General features: G+C 45.6%; 1 protein-coding gene across 2 annotated transcripts; it reads right to left on the reverse strand.

Annotated features, from left to right (window-relative positions):
• Nucleotides 1-1,100: 1,100 nt before the first annotated feature.
• LOC131664045 (zinc finger protein 1) lies at nt 1,101-19,904 on the reverse strand. Of its 2 annotated transcripts, none has more exons than XM_058934891.1 (9): nt 18,604-19,904; nt 9,362-9,693; nt 9,136-9,276; nt 8,516-8,915; nt 7,899-8,434; nt 7,441-7,812; nt 7,018-7,359; nt 6,779-6,938; nt 1,101-6,707 (listed from the first exon to the last, which is right to left on the reverse strand). In XM_058934891.1, the coding sequence occupies exons 1-9, from the start codon at nt 18,635-18,637 to the stop codon at nt 6,514-6,516; spliced, it is 2,511 nt and encodes an 836-aa protein (XP_058790874.1). In that variant the 5' UTR covers nt 18,638-19,904; the 3' UTR covers nt 1,101-6,513. The 2 variants fall into 2 exon arrangements, with proteins under 2 accessions (XP_058790874.1, XP_058790873.1); XM_058934890.1 differs by having other exon boundaries at nt 7,899-8,437.
• Between the last annotated feature and the right edge of the window lie 317 nt (nt 19,905-20,221).

Consider the following 20,221-nt stretch of genomic DNA (forward strand, 5'->3'; position numbering starts at 1 on the left):
ACTTATATTTTAGATATCGTACCGCCGCTTAATTTGATACTCGGAAAATATAGCATTATTAATACCTTTCGCTAAATCTATCGTTTGAATTTTTTTTCAGCAGGTTTTTTTTCATGTTTTATCATCAATCTTGTGTGTTTCGTTTACGTTATTTGCGCTGGAATATACGTTTAAAGAGCTGTTACTTTGTTCAAAACAAATATAATATCCCTTGGAGTACTTTTGCGCGATATTCACTCATTATATGCTCGTTACTGATACAAGAAATTCATTCCGATTGCGTAGTATAATTATAATAATAATAATATTATTAATAATAATCTGACAGCAATTCGATTCTACTAGTGGCTTTTCCGGAAGAGTTATTTTGCAAATAACTAAAATGATGGAAAAACGTATAAAATGTTTATATGTGAATAATATTTTATTGTCACTCTTTATCGTGTTATATAATATGATTGTACATTCATTTTTAATAACTTTAGCAATTATAATTTCCAAATAGTTTCCCCTCGATATTTTGTCACCTATCGCAACGAATATATCCAGTTTTATGTCAACCTGAAGGTAAAAATAATCATTACGCAGAGACAAATATATACGAGCATTTTTGCGGTAATCAACAATGTTCATAACAAAGATTTGATGATGATTGAGTGAAACATCGTAACTCCAAATGCGCTTGCACAAGCTCTTACTGCAGAAAAAAGGCACGAACTGGCGGAAAAGTCGGCCTAACTGTATAATATTTTATTTATTTATGGATGGAACTTTGTCACAATACAATATTCATATTTCCTATTTGTCTAGTTTTATTTTAAATATTTCCTTCACAATTCGTTATCTGCACTGCAACATACAAGACGCAATAGTTGCTTAAGCTGATTGAGAAAAAAGGACAGACTCGATTTATTATTGCGTAATCTACATAATGAGTGTACATTATTACATAAAATCAAAATTTCCCTTCATTGTTTATTATAATACATCTCAGTATTGATTAGCGCATCCTTTTTTCTCAATATTTACATTACTTTTTACATTAATTTATTTTCATATCGTCCTTGAGTACGTATTGCATTTATAGTTCACTTTAAGTAAATTTCATTCTCAAGTTTATAATTTATGCATATTATCGAATCATTGTTGTTCATGAAACACCGTCTGTTGACTGCAATTACTTATATATAGAATATATTTCTCATATGTATATATATATATTTTTTCTTATTATCGATTTCGTAAATTTATATTTTATATAGGCCTAGGGGTATACTATAATTTTTGTCTATTTATATTTATTCAATTACTATGCATCATAATACAGTAATTAATTGTAAAACGGCAAATTATTGTCTGCAGAATGAAATTGTATATGTACAATTTTTTCATATACACGTTATACCCATGTATTATAGTCACGAAAAGCTCACTGGCTTAACCATCAATTCATTAGCACGATTTCAAATTTTCAACGATATTTTGATTTTGATAACATTCACTTTTTCCGACTCAAGCAATATGAAGTTATAACTTGCAAAGCTTTTATTTTAGATTAAAATAAGACACATTGTTGCTGTTTTACTTACATAGAAACATGGATATTACAATCACAATGTATATACTCTTAAAAATTTATCTATAATATTCGACTTTTTTGTTCATTATTAATGTTTACATTTGAAACTGAAAGGCTTAGTATTATTTTTAATATATAATGCAATCACACATCTAAAAAACAAGTATTTACTGAGATTTTTAAATGATGATGATTCCATTAGTGTTATATTTTCGAACTTTTCAACTCTACTGTCAGCTTTACTTATTGTCAATAATCACTTTTTTCTGTAAATGCATAAAAAATATCAGTAAATGCATACATTGAAGTGTCTTAGTCGTTCATTTTTAAAGTCGATGAAAGTGAACATCATCAAAGCATTGAACGCAGAAGCACGGAAAATGCCAAAAATTATTTTACTTTTCTCTCTCTTGTCTCTGTTTCTTTTTCCCCAAACTTCCCTCTAATTCAATGTGACACATTTTTGGCAATTAGCCAAGCTCGGTCGTTCACGGAAGGCATCGTATGGCGCTTTATTATAATCGTTGCATAAACAATCGTTTAACAATCTCTTCTTCAGTTCTCCGAACAGTAAATATTGTTTGCATTTCTTTTATTTACTGAAATATTGTGATATAAATCAATCTCGTGTTTTTTGCACCCACAAAGTATGAATGTCAAGGAATGTGAAAGCGTTATAGAATCCGAATACAAGACCTAGCAAGGCCTATGATTTCGAATTATTGTCAGTATTTTAAATTAAAGAATAATCGTAGCGTATCTGAGTTAAACTCAAAATAAATTAAATCAGAAAATAAATGAGTAACCTTCTTTATTATTTGCACAATGCAAATTCAAATATGATTTTCAACAACTGCAAAAGCTTTTTATTTAAAATATAAAAGTTTTTAATGGCACAGGATTAAAAACGAAATAATATCTAATATTTTTTACATGTACTGCATTCCGTGTATGTATTCTTCAATGTGATTATTTTAAAAATGCAAGAGCAAAAGCTTAACTTACATCGAATCAAAGAATGCACTACTCTTACTTTTTCATCAATGAATCGATTCAACTTGCTTATTCATTTATTCATTACTAGCTGTCTAAACTTGAAATCAACTAGAAAAATTTCATAATTCATTTGTGTTTCACCGATATTTTAGTATGTGTTAACCAGTTCGTCGTCTATTTCAATTCAAATTTATACATGCATAAAATGTATGCACGTTTATCCGGAAGCAGTTGAAAGGAATTTCGTGAAAGATCAAATGTCTTGAGCTTGAATATGCCAATCTAAAACGATTGAATAAACGTTATTCAAATAGAATCACGAAATTTTTCATTATACATTACGAAAATGCAGGCGAGACTTTGTGAGACAAAAATTTGGTATCACAAATTCTTAAGTAGAAAATTTGTAAATTCAAATAAATGCTATATCGTAACGCAGAAAAAATATGCACGAAGAAAGTAATAAAAGAATTGTTAGAAATTCTCAAAATACAGTGATAGTAATGTTGCATCATACATTTGTTGATTACCTACTGTAATACAATTACAGTGAATAATCAATAATTATTACAATCACAGTAAATAATTAATGATTGTTTACTGTAGGATCTACTTGGAGAAAATCGGGACTAATTATTTCTATTACGCAGTAAATTTTTCAAGGGTGGGGGTTGGATAAGAGTACATCAACTCTCTGAGTGTATGTCATCTCGTAGTAGTTACTTTATCATAATTAGTAGCTATACTTATATAAAAATATATATTTTTAAGTGTTAACACTAATAGATGAGTATTATGAGCGTCATTAACTTCGTGCTATTTCTATTATATTTATGTCGATTTTACTTTTGCATATCAATGTTGGACACGATGCCTATCCCGGATAACCGAAGCTTCTACTTAAGGAAGTACACAAATTTGAAACCTTTCTGTCAGAACATGTTCCCTTTGGAGTGGACAAATTAATCATTGAAAAGGTCTCACTGACGACTAATAACAGCGCTTATTTCGCAAAATAAACATCAGCAAATGGAAAGCATTAATTGAACCTTTTTATATTTATTGTATATTCAATTACCGATTTTTTTAGTACAGATAACAGTTGGATAGAGCTTACTTTGATCATAATAGTAGAATAGTTTTGTTATATTGAACATTGTTAGTTCTGTTATTGTCGTGCGAGGAGAATGATTTTTTTTAGTAAAATAGAGCATAAATATTATATGCAATTAAAGTTTCTTGCTACTGACAAAAATATTTTATGTACAATTTATGTATAATATAAATATCAAATTTATTTTTATAAAAATACGTATCGATTGCTATGAAATAGTCGTCTTCAAACAATTATGTAATGTCCACCCCTTATGGAAATTTCTGACTAACGTATGTATCTATTTTATATAGTCTCCCCTTAGGTAAATGTTATCCTTAATTATCAGTATTTCATTTAAGAATATTCAACTGTTTGTAACATTTGCATCCACGCAAAGATAATACTACATTTTCTTCCTGAATATATTATCGTGCACATGCTACTCATTTTATTAATAACAATATCACTTAGTATCCATGGTACGTGTAAAATAAAAAACGAATAAACTCTTATAAAATATGTTTTTGAGTATTCAATGTTTTGTGTAGATTTTTCCATAGTTTTCTTATCTAAAGTATTTGTAATTAAATGAAAGTTGTATAAATTGGCATATAATCATTTCTACTGACTTATTTCCATACAATAGAATATTTGAAAGCATTTCACTTTATATACATACAGATCTTTGGAAAATTCGCTGAACCTCGGGGATTACAATGAAACAATATACTTTGCGAGCAGCAATGCAAAAAAATCAATGCAAATTTTTAATTTTATAAACTTTTTCTTATTTGCTTATTGTCTTTTACAAATAATTATGGCGCAATGATAGTACGAATAAAAATAAATATACTATTCAACGTTGGAAACAAATCGTTACTGCAAAAGTTATTATCTCCTATTTCCAAAGTTTTTATCATTTTCATAATTATTATTCTAAAAATAAGAATGGAATGTGATTTGAAATAGAAATCATTCCCAAATGCATTAAAGTTATAAAAATATAAGTACATATATAAAGTTAGTTACACTTAAATTTGTTGTTAATCATGCTCGCATTTAGTATTTTTCACTTATCCACAAGGCCCTGGAATTCGCATTGTTTTTTTACCAGCATTCTTTCAACATTATCACTTTGCATACCTTCCATTAGATTTATGCCACTTTGCCGATTAACATATATTTCATCCCTTACAAATGTCAAAATTTGGCACTGGAATAAATATTTTTCACATTCATCACTTTATTATTGTCATAACGTTTGGAATTCAGTATATTTTTTTAGAATAAAATTGATAAGTACCGTGAACAGCAGTATCAAAAACAATAGTAACGGTCATTATGGAAAAGCCATGAACGTATTTCTACTACTGTGTATGAATAAATTATTAAGTAATCGCTAAATAATTAATCTCGTTATTTATTTTTTTGCTTTAAAAACGTGCGAGTAAAGAACGTTACAATTAGTTGAAGTTCATGTGCTCAGTAGATTTTATCATGTGCCTAAAATAATCTTTATGGAATAAAATCCGTTGTACTTTCATTTGTTACCTGTAACTTTTACAAACCACCAGTACAAACGATAAATAGACATTAAGAAGAAAAATTGATCACTCGTATCAGAAATTTTTTAGAAACACGTTTGATAATCATTATTGTAACTGGATACGATGAAAACCAAAATTTATCACGCATTCGGCAAAGCGACCTTAACATTAAGCACTATGACTTAGTATATTTAAACCGCAATATTGCCCTTTACTAGATTTATTTGGCATTGGAGTTTTTTGTCTTGAGCATCTTTCATTTTTCTAAAAATTACTTGTGGAATGAGCACTCATTGAACGATTTCTTTATAATGTTTCAAATGAACAAAAAAAAAATTTATATTTAAGAGTAAAATTAACATTGATAAAAAATCGGATTTTTGTTTTCATTGCCGAAAAAAAATGTCACTTAAAATAGCAGTACGTAAAACTTTAACGAGTGCATCATATACAAACGGAAACGAGCTACATGTATTGATTGCAATTATCGTAAAACGGAGAAAAAAACACGACCTTATAATACATTTTAAAAAACATCAAAAAACGTTGATATAAGCTAATAAAATAATAGATACAGTAAAAAAGTTACTTAGCGTAAACTTAAAATGAAAGTTTTCCCTTAGTTATACTTCTTAGTGCTTACAATCTAAATAGTTTGTCATAATGTAGACGCTTTTCGCAATATTCTATGTACACAATGCTCGCATATTATCATATCTTTATAAACTTCTGCAACTTTTAGAACCGAAAAAGCGAATAAACTCACACCCCCACCCTACCAATTCCTCCGTTAGTGGACTCCTCTAGTCATCTAACAATTTGTACATCAATTAGTTTCCTTATTATTGTCATGGTACATATAATATCTTGTTAATAAAAATAATAAAATATTATGTATGCTATATATCGCATGTATATAATAGATTATTGCATGATGCTTTTTGGTACCGTTACGTCTTTTGGTTACTCTAAGTCATATTTTATTTCTCTTCTTTCGTTTACTTTGACCTATCTATCTATTCTCGTTTATCAATAATATATCTGATAATTCAATCGAGAACATTGGCTGACGGTAAAGCAACACTTCGGAGAGAAGCTTTACCGACAATAGATCGTTAGTTTTTCTTCGTTTTGCTCGAGCTTTTATAAATCTACATAACGTACATATATAATATAATAATAAATTTATATTTGTCTTTCTATTACTTGTATCAGAGGATGATGTTATATACTTCTCACTGGATTTCATTTTGAATGACTTGCTTGGCAAGTAATTTACGAGAATTATTTGTCATTTATTCTCTGTAAGGCTTGCAATACGAAAAACGATGGTTCATGTGCTGGCTGTAGGAGCCAGAGTGAGAGAAGCGCTTGAGGCACTTGGAGCACTGGAAAGGCTTCTCACCACTGTGAAGTCGTTTGTGTTCCGTCAAGTGATGCTTATGTTTAAATGCTCTTGGACACTCTTGACATTTGTACGGCCTTTGACCTGTAACAATATCAATTGATTTTCAAATCATTCCTTCGTTTCATCTTTCAACTACATTCACAATAACTCACCGGAATGTTCGTATTTATGTCTCGCAAGAGAACTGTGTTTGGAGAAAGTTTTATCACATTGATTACAAAAGTGTAGGCCTTCTTGTTCCGTTCCTGTGTGTGGAGTAGAATCCGCGATTCTTATTTCTTCATTTTTCGTTGGAATGATTGGAGACGGAGACTAGAGGAAACAATTAGCCGAATTAGATTGAAAAGTTACGTAGCGCAGCGTCATACGATCGAATGAAATAATCTCGTACCTTTATAATGACCTCAACAGGCATGGTCGAGTGCTTTATTTCAGCCGAGTCAGCCATCCCTTCGTCGATCACAAGGCGCGATTCTTCAGCGTCCTCCGTTTCTATATTATTGTTTGCTAGCACTTTTGGCGTGATTGCGTCCTCCTTGGAAGCATACGGCGAAACAGCATTTCTAGTAGTAATCTCGTGAACATCCTTCATCGGAGGTGTTTTGATCACATCCTTTTTCGAAAGATCGAGAGGCTGATCATTGAAGACGTGGTTGCCAAGACTCGACAAGGGCAAGAGAGCTGGAATTTTAGCCTCGCGTCGATCTCTCGCACGAGAATTTTGGAACCAAACCTAAAAAGTGAAAAAATGTTGTTACAAAGTGCTCAAGTTTGGAGGAAAGAAAAGGTGCACAGAATGGGCGAGAAAACAAACCTGCACAACTCGCGTGGGGAAGTTGATGTAGTTTGCGATCATGGTGATTTCCTCCTTTTTTGGTCGAGGGTTGATGGCGTAGTAGCTCTTGAGCACGGCCAGCTGGTCGTCGTCGATGAGAGACCTAGCTCTAACGCGTCGCCCCGTGCCGACCTGATGCTGGTGCTGCTCTTCTTCCTCGCTGTCGACCTCGGAAGTGTGGGTCGACAATCCGTTTTCACGCTTGCGCTTGAGCGATTGTCGCAGCGAGGGTGAGCCATTGCGGTGACGAGCCTCTTCCAGCTTCGCAACTAGACCTTCGGACTGCGAGTCCGTATGCTCGGTGGCCGACCACTGGCCGACCATTTCACTTGACACCTCGCTATCCTGGTCCTGTGGAGCCAACAATAGGTAAATCCGAATAATGAGCCGCTGAACAATGAACTGAAAAGGAACACGAGATCCAACCCTCCACTTACTTCGTCTTTCTCGCGTTTGATCGTCATCGAGGGCGAGCTGGCGAGCTTTCTCACGTTGGCTTCCAGCAGCTGCTTGGTGACAGAGGTGTTGACGGTCTCGAGAATCCGACGTACGGCGTCTAAATCCTGGGGCTGATCGGGCCGGTGGATCTGGAGAAGCGGAGGCGGAGGTAGAGGCGGAGGCGGAGGAGGTGGTGAGATGGGCGACTCGTTGCCGCCTTCGGTGCCTTCGGTGATAGTGCCCTCGGAGTCGATCAGGGTGGTCGAAGGGCTGAGGGCCGCTTCGCTCTGCTGGCTTAGCGCATCGCAGTGCTCACTGCTCGCCTCGTCCATCCGATGATTGCGCTGTTGGTGGTGATGCTGATGCTGGCGATGCTGATAGTGAAGTTGACTGAGCTGCTGCTGTTGCGTGTGGCTGAGCTGCTCTTGCTGCTTGGCGTGTAGCTGGCTGAGAATCTTGCCTAAAGAGGACTGCAAGAAGTAGCTGCCGAAGTTCATCATGTGAGGTAGTAGCGTGGGCACGTCGTACATGCCTGCTACTTGAACAAAAAGGTTGTAATGTCATTGGTCGTTTCTGCCGATCAAACATACATAAGTAGAGAGTGAAAGCAACTCACCAGCAGCTTCGCGCTGTATCTCTCGATAATCCGACGGCGACAGTTTCGGCAGAATGGGCATGAAAGTGGTGTTGTTGTTGGCCGCGAGGAGCTCGGCTTCTCGTCGTACCTGCAACGACTGTGGCGGCTGCTGTCTCTGTGGCTGAGGTTGGGATTGCTGTTGTTGTTGATGTTGTTGCTGATGCTGCTGCTGCTGCTGCTGGGATTTTTTGCCGGTCGAGGCGTTTCGTTCGGTAGTAGCGCTTGTCGCATTGGCTGCGCTTTGCCTGGATTTTTTGACGTTACCCTCGAGACACTTCTTGGACGTCGTGTGCGAGGAGTAGGAGCCCGAGTGGGAGAATCGCTTGTGGCAGTTGATGCACTGGAAGGGCTTCTCCCCGCTGTGTATTCTCAAGTGCTCCTGTAATTGAAGGCTCTCGTTAAACGTCGCAAGCGTGGCTCCGCCTCTTTCTTTCTCTCTCTCTCTCTTTCTCTCTCTTCTTCATTTTGTCCTTTGTATCAATTAGCTCGTCTACGCCGCTACCGAGAAACCTTTGATTGTCGGTGAAGGCGCGTTTGACGAGTTTGATGAAATTAAGGAAGGCCGGTGGTGGCGTCAGCCGGACGGCGGTATAACTTACCTTGAGGTGGTGCTTGAATTTAAAAGCCTTCTCGCAGTGAGGGCACTTGAATTTGCGGAGAACCGCGCTCTCCTCGTGGCTGATCATGTGCCTCTGCAGTCGGTACACGTTCGCAAAAGTTTTGCTGCATACCTTGCACGACTGGGGCAAGAGGCAGAAAGTTGCTCGGTCAGTTTTCAATGGGGAGGACAAGTCGTGCGGCGTGATTGGGTCGATTGATACTCACAACTTGCGGAAATTGCAAGTCCTGCTTGTCCTGGGGAAAGGGGGCCTTGTGCTGGTCCTCAACGTGCAGATGCAGTATGCGCGAGTTTCGGCAGACGATGCCACACTGTGGACAGCGCTCTTGGCTGCTGGCTGCCTGCTGCTTGCTGGCGGCGCCGTTGTTGGTAGTGGTGGTGGTGGCGGTGGTGGTGGTGGTGGTGGTGGTCGCAGCCGCGTTGGCGGTGCACTCGGAGCCACCTTCCGCGCCGCCCTCGCCGACAGTGCCGCCATTCGCCACGCTGTCCGCGCAGCCGCCCACTTCCGCGTCGGCACCTGCCTCGTCCTCGTTGCACCCTGAGACACGCAAATCACGCGCGGTCACTCGTCGGCTCAACTCCTTGCTCGCTTCGTCGACTTCCCGCTCCAGGCTAAGCTTCGGCCGTCGACGTCGTTTGCAGCGGCAAATCTTGCCGACGAACTATACAACCACTAAAGCGTCGTTTATATCGAATGAAGCCGCTACTACGGTTTAAGCGGATCGCCTGTAATGTCGGCGGCAAATGGACGAATCGCTATTAAAGGGAGGGGGTGGCTATGTGGCTCTCGACAGCGCGTGTGCGCTTTGCGCCTAAGCATCCCCGCAATTTTCATCACGAGCCAGACAATCCCACTCCCTTCCTCCCGCTGAAAGCCTGCCGGCGGCTGCATGGCTGCTGACCTCCCCCCTCGCTCCGCGCTTCGCGTCGGGCGAGCAGCCGTGTAACCCCGTGATCCCGAAGCCGAGAGAGAAAGGGAGCGCGTGTCACCGAACGCCCGCGAAACGCGCGCAGCCGCTATTCTTTCTCTCCCATTGCTTCGCTCTACCCATGCACGCTCTTCTTTTCTTTTTATCGCATTCGCGCTGCAATGGAAACAGTGCCCTTCTTGCCAATCGCCATTATACTGCTACTACGATGATATTGAAAAGCATTGTGGATTTTGGACAATATAGCTTTTCGATATTGGACTAGATTATTCTTGGCTTGCGAGTCAGAAGGTCTAGATATCGACGTCGTCAAAGAGCCACCTATTCGGAAGAGACGCCACCGTGGCATCGCTCCATTTTATTTAGCAAAAATTGCCGAATGTGACCAAGCGAGCGCCTACGCGCCTACGTGGTCTACGCAGATGGAGGGGCTGAAAAAACCAGCGAGAGAAGATAAAAAACACAGGCCAGTCCGGTAGTAAAAGGCAGTAGGCAAAGGTAGACATACGGCCGGGATGAGGGGTGGGCTGTGCGGGGGACTCGGTGCTATTGTACGGGTGATTGGGCCGAATGCAGGCAGGGAAGGTCAGTGGTGTTTCCATCGATAAAGGTGTCGCTGCCTCGACAAAGCCTGCTTAGACGCGCGACACGTGCGTATTGTATCGGTCCAGGTTTTTGTGCTTGGGCGTGATACGCGAACGCGCGCCCGCTTATGCGTGTACCTGGCGGAGATTAGAGCGAGCATCGTTGACAATTAATTGTGACATTGTTGGCGCGCGTGCACGGACTCTCACGCTCGACTTGCCGGCTGAATGCAAATGCTTTTATCGGCGCCCGCGCGCGACAGGATTTCAATGCTACAATATAGATGGTGCAGTGGTGCGGCGGGCAATCGCGTTCGGAAGCGAAATATCGCAAGCAAGAAATATTGGCTGAAAGCAACAATGGCACGCTCGGTCGCGCGATTGTTTTGCCGAAACGAAGGACGAGCTAGCGCGGCAGCGATCGTCGTCCGCGCAGTGACTCCTTATCGGCGCGGCGACGGTCGGCCGCGCGGGCGGAACAACTTCTGCCGTGGTAGCGAGGTGTGCAGCTCGTCGAGCAAGCTCTCGGTCTGTGTACGTGTGCGCGGAGCGAGCGCTCGATAAGCGCGGCTCGCTGCCCGCCCCGAAACGGGTCAAAGCCGCGACCTTTTCTGCTCTCGGCGTTCGACGCGCTCGCGGCGGTGGCGGCGGTGGCGGCGGCGGTGGCGGCGGCGGCGGCGCCGGCTCCCTGGGCTGGCGCGCCTTGGCTAGATGCAGCGCGCTCGCAACGAGGCCAGAGCTTTCCTCGTGCTGCTCGCCCGGCAGCGGGGCGGCGGCGGCGGCGGCGGCGCGCGCGCGCGCGTATGGATTTTCCTCGCCGCGAGCGCGACCACGCGCCAGCTCTCCCTTCCTTGGCCCGCGGGCGACGCGCTGCTTCCTTACTGATCAGCCACCACTGCGCCACCCTCCTTCCTCTTCGAGCACTGCATCGTTTACCTAGCTGGCCAATGATCAACGACTCGCAGTCCTTTGTGCGCTACGAAGACCAACAATTAAGATATTGCACTGTGCGTCAGTGCCTTGTCCGATCGAGCGCGCGAACGTCCTTATCAATCGGAGCCGCGATTGCTGCATGTTTTTTCGCTACACGTGCAGGCCCCCTACTTTTTTATTCCGACCGTGCGCTGAACCGAAGCAAAGACGACCGCCTGACTGCAGCTCGTCATAGCCGCGGAGCAAAGACGTCCAAGTGCGTCGAAAACCCAATAACCGTGGGGTCCGTTTGAATGTCGTTCGATCTCCGTGGTTTAGGTGTGGAGCGCCTTGGGAAAACAGCAAAACAAACGAGCAAGCGATAACTCGCGACGGGGAGAGAGAGTGATGACGCAGTTCGGCCAAGCAAACCGGGCCAAAGCGAAGCGTTTCGAAGCAAGTGCTTTCCGCCTTATCGCGCGTTGGAACGCGAAATTATCGATCCAACAACGATTCATGCCTCCGCCAGGCTTTTACTCGGGCTCGCGCATTTGCGCGCCGTTTCCCGCCTTTTTCCCTTCCATGGGCGCCTGCCATGAGCAAACTTAATAAATAAATCTTTCGCCGCAGACAGCACGCGCAATTTTTCTTCCTATCGATTCGCATTTGCAAACATCACGACCGAGCGTACGTCGCTTTTTCGCTGGCGCGACCTGCGTTCTCTGCTCTTTTGTTTGCTCGCCAGTGCTCGTTACGAGATCTTCCTCCAAGACCAGATAAATAGCTCACGGCGCTCTTCCAAACAAGTCACTGCGATCAGGCGTGTATTGTTTAAGCTGACAAAGTTATTTGGAAATACCTGATAAAAAATATCAAGAGACGCATGTCATATTCGCTCGGATTATAAGCCGGAAGGTTGAATACTTTCATACCGTAGCTCCACGCTGCTTTTCTATCCTTCCAATATACTATAAGTATTGATTGCCTTTTTCTTCGGTTCCGCGGAGATGATTCATTCGTTTCTGTATTCCAACTCATACAAATCGAATTGGGAGCTGGCGGGGAAAACGCGGATAAAGCACGATACTAAAGGGGAATCGGTGGTTGCTTGGTTGAGTAAAACAAATTCTAGTGTTAAATTGTCATTCCTCTCCGAGAGCCCTTAAGGATATGCTCGCCCCGTCACAATTTAGAAATATTCCAGAACACATTGTTAGGGGGATTAGAAGCCTTGCAGACTTGCTGGCGTCGACGGAGTTAGCGGGTGGTACGATAAAAATTGCTCTTCCAACAGAACCTCGCCTCACGATAGTAGTCGCGTTCCGGTAAATCTTGCCTCTGAACCGTGATGTCCGTGGTGGTACTGAGAAAGGTTTTTTCAGGTTTTCTTCGGTTTCTCAAGACGATCCGTGGAATCTCGCACACGGGAACAGTTAAGAGAATCGAAGTAGACGCGTTCCTCCAGAGCTAGCGTTGCGCGGTCCGCATTAGCAGCGCGATTTTCCGATTGGCAAACACAATGGAAAGCAACGAAAGGTCAGGGAAAGTGGACGCGCCAGTGGCTCGGCGGGAGTCGCAGCTGATCGGAAGGAAGCACATGGTCCACGGCGCGATATCCGCCGAACGAGTCCTTGGTGCTCGGCAGCTCGTCGATAAGTGACCAGCGGCGCGGCGGCTAGCGAGGGAGCCGGAGAGCTCGCGCGCGCCATGCCGGCGACGTGGGCGAGGCTGCTGCTCCTCGGTCCGACTGTACGCGTCGTTCGTGCTCGGCCGAACGTCGTCCTCCGATTCGGCGAGCAGCGCGCTTATCATCGACGATCGCCATGGCGAAGCCGACGGTTTTGCGGGGAGCGCGCGCGAGGAAAACGCCACGGGTGGGGATCGATGGCGCGCGCGAGGGCGGCGCGGGGGCGGCGCGGAGCGAGGCGCACACGGGGCTTCCGGGAAAAGAGCTATCTACCGTTGGCGAAATCCGGTCGGCGAGCGCGGCGGCACACGCGCGCGTCGCGATGCGTGCCCGAAATCCAGGCGGACGCTGCTCGGCACGTCCGCGGCGACGCGCGCCCGACCTGCGAGTAATCGGTATAATTGGCGCAACGGCGCGCCCGTCGGCGACTCGCGCTCGCAGCCATTCAAGCGGGCTCAATTCGCGCGACCGACTGCACGCTCGTTCATTAGCGCTGACCGCTGGCTCGAGCGACGTGGTCGGGCACCTGCTAGTCGTCGCGCGGCTTCTTACGCGCAACGTCTCGCTCGTTTAGACTCGTTTATTCTTACCCCGCCAATTAAATCCTCGAGACAACAAGCCTGCGTTTTCTCCCCTTCGCTCGCAAGTCCGATCGACCGTTGGCTTTTCGAAGAGTTGCGCGCACGAAGGCTATGGCAAGAAGTGACGCTGGCTCTGGACGAATAGTAGGAGGCGAGAGAGAAAATAATCTACCGAATGGACAGCATAAAAGTTTTATTGGTCAAAGTGGTGGTAAGCGGCGCATAACGCGCAGAAGCTCGGCCCTCGTGAAGGGACATACAGCCGAGAGAGAGAGAGAGAGAGAGAGAGAGAGAGAGAGAGAGAGAGAAAGAGGGAATGAATCTCCGGCTGCTGCTGCTGCTGCTGCTGCTGCTGCTGCGAGGTCGTTGCGCTCTCTCTCTCTCTCTCTCTCTCCTTTGCACGCTCACTCGCACACTCCAGCCTGACATGTCCGCGGACATTATCCACTCTGCGATATGCCTCTCCTCGCGCTCGCAAGCTCCTATATTCCCATCACTGACTGACTGACGCGCCGCTTACGCTCGCCGCCACTCGCCAGACGCGCGTACTGCGCGGATAAACTTTTCCTTCTCCTTGTCCCGACGACCCGTCCTTTCATTTATATACCAGCCAGAGACAAGTTGGCCATCGAATCAGACGCTGACCACGCAACTCCCGTTCCAACTCGCTCGGGAAAACAAGAAAATCCGCAAGTTGATCGTTCCAAGCAGCGCAAACACGAGATACGCGGATGGAAGCTGGTCGTCGTTTCGGCCACACAGCCGCACAGCAGAGCCCCTTTGATCAGGCTTTCTCTGCTTTCATTTGGAGTGGCGAATAGAGCGAGCAGAGGACGATCGAGAAGCCGTCTCGGGAATCGCCGCGACAATCTGCGGGCCATGTGCGCGCCGACCTTTCGAGCCCGTGCGCTCGCGCAGACGCGTGTCACATCTGGAAAGAGTTTTGGGGGCAGAAGAGGGAGACTCGGCTCGACGCCTACGCTGGGGCATACCTGCCCTGCCCTTTCCTTTCTCTCTGGCGGCCGACACACAGCACAGTATCGATACGCTCGCGCAACGCGACGATATCTGGAGACGTGCCGCGCGCTCCGCGGCACTGGCGCGCGTGCGCGCGTCCCACCTCGCGAGCGGGCACGCCAAGCTGCAATTCCAGGCGTCGGTTTTCGGAGATAAAGCTGCAGCGCGGCTCGATTCCGTCGCGGCAAACAGATCTCTCGCTCTCTCTCTCTCTCTCTCTCTCGCTGTGCCGTCCTCGGCTGTCCGCGAGGGAGCCAGGGATAACCGGCGACGCAGACGCCAGCTTCCGTTAATCGACGCGGCTTCGCGGATCACTTCTGCCCGCGCGCCGCTCGGGTGCGCGATTCCTCGCGCGAGTCGCCGGTGATGTCCCCGAGCAGAGAATCAGACGAGGAACGCCCAACGGCTGCTGTCGCTGTCCCTCGACAACGGGCAAGAATACGCGTGCGCGAGGACCGCGTCAAACGCGTCTCTCGGATTGATCGGAGCAAACCGAGTGGAAAAGCAGACTGGCGGAAAGTTCAAATGGAAGGATCATAACGATAAGCTGGAGAGAGAGCGTCGGCATGCAGGGGCAGCTAAGCAGCAATGTGCGAGCGCTGCAGGGAAGAAGCCAGTGACCTCGCTCTCGCTTGCGCTCGAAACAATGTTTCAATTGGCCGTAGCGGCGGCGGTGGCGGCGGCGGCGGCGGCGGCGGCAGCGGCAGCGCCAGTACCAGCGGCCGGCAGCTCGGCCATTGAGGTTGGACGGGCGCGTGATGCCGGCCGCGCCGCCGCTGCGAGGCGCGTGGAAACATAATAACACCCGTGTCCCACCTAACGAGTCACGAGGTTTCGTCTTTCATCGCCGGCAACTCCATTGTAAACGACCAGGCCCATAATCGTCGTAAGCTGCCTAGGCTTTCTATTTCACTCGCGGATAAATGTGTATAGGTGTGTAGGTAGGCGAACCGGAGGGGCCAAGAGGTGAGAAACGCACCGCTGCTACCTACGTATCCGCGAGACTTCGTTTCTCGGAAGGACCTGTTGTAACGTCCACTGCTTTATCTTTGCCTGCCGACTGTCGCGCGACCCTATCAGGCTCTGTCCGTTTCTCGCAGAACTGATTAAAAGTCCGACACCGACAGCGGCGCATTTTTTCCCGTGCTCCGTTCGACCAAACGCTAAAGTTTCATGCTCGAGCATCGCTTTCGTCGCGTTGAAAAAGAGCTCTAGCCCGCATAAGGGTGCATTCAAAACTGATTGCCAGTTTGGCTGCAAACGAGGGCAAAGAATCAAGCTGCAAGACAAAGTGCTGGAAATACGAGTCGAGACAAAAATGCGCAAAACATAGAGAGAGAGAGAGAGAGAGAGAGAGAGAGAGAGAGAGAGAGAGAGAGAGAGAGAGAGAGAGAGAGTGGGGGGGGAGATCTATCCACGGTTCGAGAGAACCTCTCGCATGCGAAGAGTATTCTGCTCTTCGAGTAAAATCCGATAAACTGTCAGCAGAAAATATAGATGCGGCATCCTCGTGCTTTTATCGCTCGACCGAGAGAGCGGCGATGAAGATTTTTCTCGCGCGCGGCCGCTAGAAAACCGCGACAAAGCCATTCGTTCGACACGTGCGTTCGCAACGTGCACATAGATCTGTTTACGCGGATCATCTAATTATGAGGCCGATTATTAACCGAGGCTGCGCAGCCACGCGCCGTTTTCTCGTCTATGCATATACGTTTTTTACGGCCGCCACATACGATGATAAAACTTGAGGTACGTTATCGCTTGCATGCATTATATAAAAGGTGTTTTCGCTGATACTACCATTTTTGCTTGACCGACATCCAACCGTATCAACGGCAATTTTATTCTTTTGGTCGCATTCCTACTAGCTTCTATTGCTTAATCTCAAGCAACAACAAAGACAATTAATCCATACTTTAGTTTGCGATCGCAAGTCACTCAACGGTCTCGACGATCTGCGTACTTTCAAATTTTGAGCTCAACTATATGGAAAATTCCACCCAAAAATGTGTTAATTAGACGCTTTTGCCTAACTTTCAAATTGAGTGCACGCTTCTAATGTTTCAATTGTATCGATATATGACATTAGTAGAACCTAAAAAGAAAGGCTTCGTTTCCTACTAAATACGAATTTGTTTTTTGATTTATTCAACGCGGAAAATCAAATATTATTATTAGCTTCAAAAATGTATATATTATTTGACATTATAGTGTTTCTACAGAGAAATTAGCGAACGATTTATTGCCACATAAGGTTTTATACGACAATCATACAATTGAACATTTTTAAAAGGCTTTCTACATAAAAAAAACGTCGGACAACGGGCATATCGGTCGTGTACCGCAGTTATCGAGCTAAAAACTAATCGTGTGTTTAACTCCGTTATTACGCAGGATGCGAGCAATGTGTATATATATATATATTTGTTATCAACAACTCATCTACATTTTTTATCACTGCTCGTGTCTTATGCGATCATAGAGTGAAACAAATTCGTCTTTCACCTTGATAATTTCGGTACGCATCCGTTGTCTGACATCCATTGTCTCCTTACGTGAAAAGCCTCTAACGTGTGCATATCTTAAATGTATAATTCTAAAAGTTTACATGTTCAATAAAAAACATTGTTTTGGAGAAAAACAAACAAAATTTAACAATTCGTGTAGAAGCGTTACGTGTATACCAAAACGAAGACAGATCCTAAAAATACATGTACGCAACTCTTGTGAATATCCTAAAATCAATCTAAAAAAAGTACACCAATTTTCACGCTCTTTTGGAATTGAATAATAAATGTAAAATCATAATATTAATAAAATATAGCGGAAACTATATCTTAATTTGCATATCTTATTGTTATATCGAGGTATTTTGATCCGTAAAATTGCAGTTTGAAGCCATAATAATGCTATTGTTTTTAGTTTTGTTATTAAATTGGAAAAAACGACGAGGAATACATAAAAGTGAGATTTATTAATGTAGCACGTCTACGGGCAAAAAAAAGTGTCACAAAGATCCGCGGTGAAGAGCCAAATGATCGTCGGATGGGTAACAGTACGTGGAATAATAAAATGGAAAAATTAAGAGCGCCCAGAGTGAAATTGCGGTGAGAGCGGCCTGAGAACATTCGAAAAAGTGGGTAATTTTCTGTGGAATTGGTCGCATCGGTGTGTAGCTGGGTATATATAGGTATAGAGAGAAGCCAGCATCTGCCGGCGGAAACGTGAGTGCGTGGGTGCGTGCATGCGCGCGCTTCCATGAAATATGGCCGATGATCGCCTAGTAGCGCCTGCGTGCGCGACTCTTCGCGTCTTCGCGTCGATACGTTAAAGTTACATGCGTCTTGAAGATTTAGCTTGCAATTAAAATACGAAATAACTGGTAGACGCATGCATCGAGCATACGTATATTATATAGCGAATGCCGTGTTTTGGCTGCAGCGCGCCTCTCCCCTTTCTCAACAAATGTATTTTTTTTCACTTCCAGCTCGCTCAACGAACGAGAGCGCCTTTGTCATTTGCTTCAGGGTCACGCACACTTGCGTTCCTCGGATTTGTGTACACCTGTAATGCTGCTGTTTTTTTTTCTCGTTTCCCGGGAATATCCCAAATATTACAGAAGAAAAGTGAACGTTTTCGCAGGCGGCAACCGCACGGCAAGTAATTCCGTGAGTAATCCGAGCTCCAAGATTCGTAGTAAACTCGGAGCAGTAAGATGTATCGAATGTTGTGCCTCACCTTTAAACGTATTCCGTACGAGGGTCATGCTCATATTAACGTGTAATCACGGTTGCTCGACGAAAGCTCCCCCGGCTTCCTCTTGGAATTCCGTGCGGCTTTTGAAGCAATGCTCGTCTGCAAATAGTCGTCAGTATCGCAGTGACACAGCTTCTTCCGTTGCGCGGGGGTGCATCGGTAACAGGATTGTCGAGTGTCCGAGAAGCAACAGCAACGAAAGCTAACGGGAGCGGCGGCAGCACAAGGCTGCGGGTAAGGCGGAGGAAGAAACGAGCAAGGTCTAGTCGACGAAGAGAGCTCGTCGGGAGGAGGGGGAGGGATAACGGAAAAGTAAAAGGTGGAAGGCAGGGTGGCGACCTCGTGTCTCAGGATTGCCAAGTCTGCTGCTGCATGCTGGCGCCGACGCGGGCTTCAGCTGGTGCTGCACTGTGGCGACCAATGCCGACGAGCGCGACTCTCATGGCGCAGTCTTGTGCAACTGCATCGGCCACTCGGGAGCTTCTCATCAGCAGCGGCTATTGAGCAACGACCCGCCGACGAATATGTTCGCGTACAGTAGGCGCACGCTCCTCGCACATGTAGCCGTTTCCGCAGCGAGAAACAGAGCCTCGGCACAAAGAACCGGTGGAGGTGCGCTCTCGTCTTCTCCGCGTCTTCTCCGCGTCTTCTCGGGTGACAATGAACCCGCGCTAATTGCAGCCTGTCCGTCTCTCTCCTCCGCGCGTTCAGCAGCTGCTCTCGGCTGCGAGGCGTGTTCTCCGGTGCACAATTATCGTGGTCGTCGAGGCCGCCTCGCTCCCTGGCAGGCACAAGTAGGCAGCGCGAGGAGCCGAGTTTCGGATCACGGAATGGTCTCTTCCTGCTCCAGTCGCGGCTGCGTACCACACGCGATAAGTGCACAGGTGACCACAGCGAGGTTTCAATATCAATCTGCACTCAAGGGTTGAACCGCGAGCGTCACCGGATGACTTCGCAGCGAGAGCTCATGAGAAAGAAGGGGGCGAGGACGGACGTAGGAAGGAAGGCGGAGACGGGCACGGCCAGGTGAGAAGCTGGAGAGAGATCGAGAGGAAGAGAGAGGAAGAGAGAGGAATAGAGAGAGAGAGAGAGAGAGAGAGAGAGAGAGAGTGAGAAAGAGAGGAGAGAGAAAGAGAGAAAGAGAGAGGTTGTCGGGCGCGTGCCAGGTTAGGGCATGGCAGGGCTGCTCTGAAGTAGCGGCGGAATGTATACACGAAGCGGCGCACTCACACGCACACACACACGCGACCGCGCGAAAGCTCGCTCTCGTCTCTGCACCTCGCTGTCTCTTCGCTCGGGCGACTGACGGCTGCACACCGTCGCGCTCCAAGCTCTCTCGCACGGCGACGGCGGTGGCGACGGGAGAGGGAGAGCGCTCTCTCTCTCTCTCGCTCTGTATGGCGGACGCGGTGCACAGCCACCGCCCCCGTGCTAAGCGCACGCTGCTGCTCCCACCTTTCTCGCGCTGAGCGCACGCCCCTCCCTTCCGCCCCCACCGCCGTCGCCGGCGATCGACGTGGCTCTGTTTTTCGAGCGAGCGAGCGAGCGAGCGAGTCGGAGAGAAAGAGCACTGACGGGCGCGCGGAAAACAGGGATTTTC

This window comes from Phymastichus coffea, unplaced genomic scaffold, assembly GCF_024137745.1.
Source record: "Phymastichus coffea isolate CEN01 unplaced genomic scaffold, Cenicafe_Pcof_1.1 PCOF00040, whole genome shotgun sequence".
Lineage (NCBI taxonomy): Eukaryota > Metazoa > Arthropoda > Insecta > Hymenoptera > Eulophidae > Phymastichus > Phymastichus coffea.

Excerpts from the sequence above, each read along its gene's own strand:
- LOC131664045 (XM_058934890.1), bottom strand. The coding sequence starts at position 18,637 with ATGAGCATGACCCTCGTACGGAATACGTTTAAAG. Across the intron at positions 8,438-8,515 it reads GATACAGCGCGAAGCTGCTG|TAGCAGGCATGTACGACGTG; the intron begins GTGAGTTGCTTT and ends TTTTTGTTCAAG. Across the intron at positions 7,360-7,440 it reads TCCCCACGCGAGTTGTGCAG|GTTTGGTTCCAAAATTCTCG; the intron begins GTTTGTTTTCTC and ends TTCACTTTTTAG.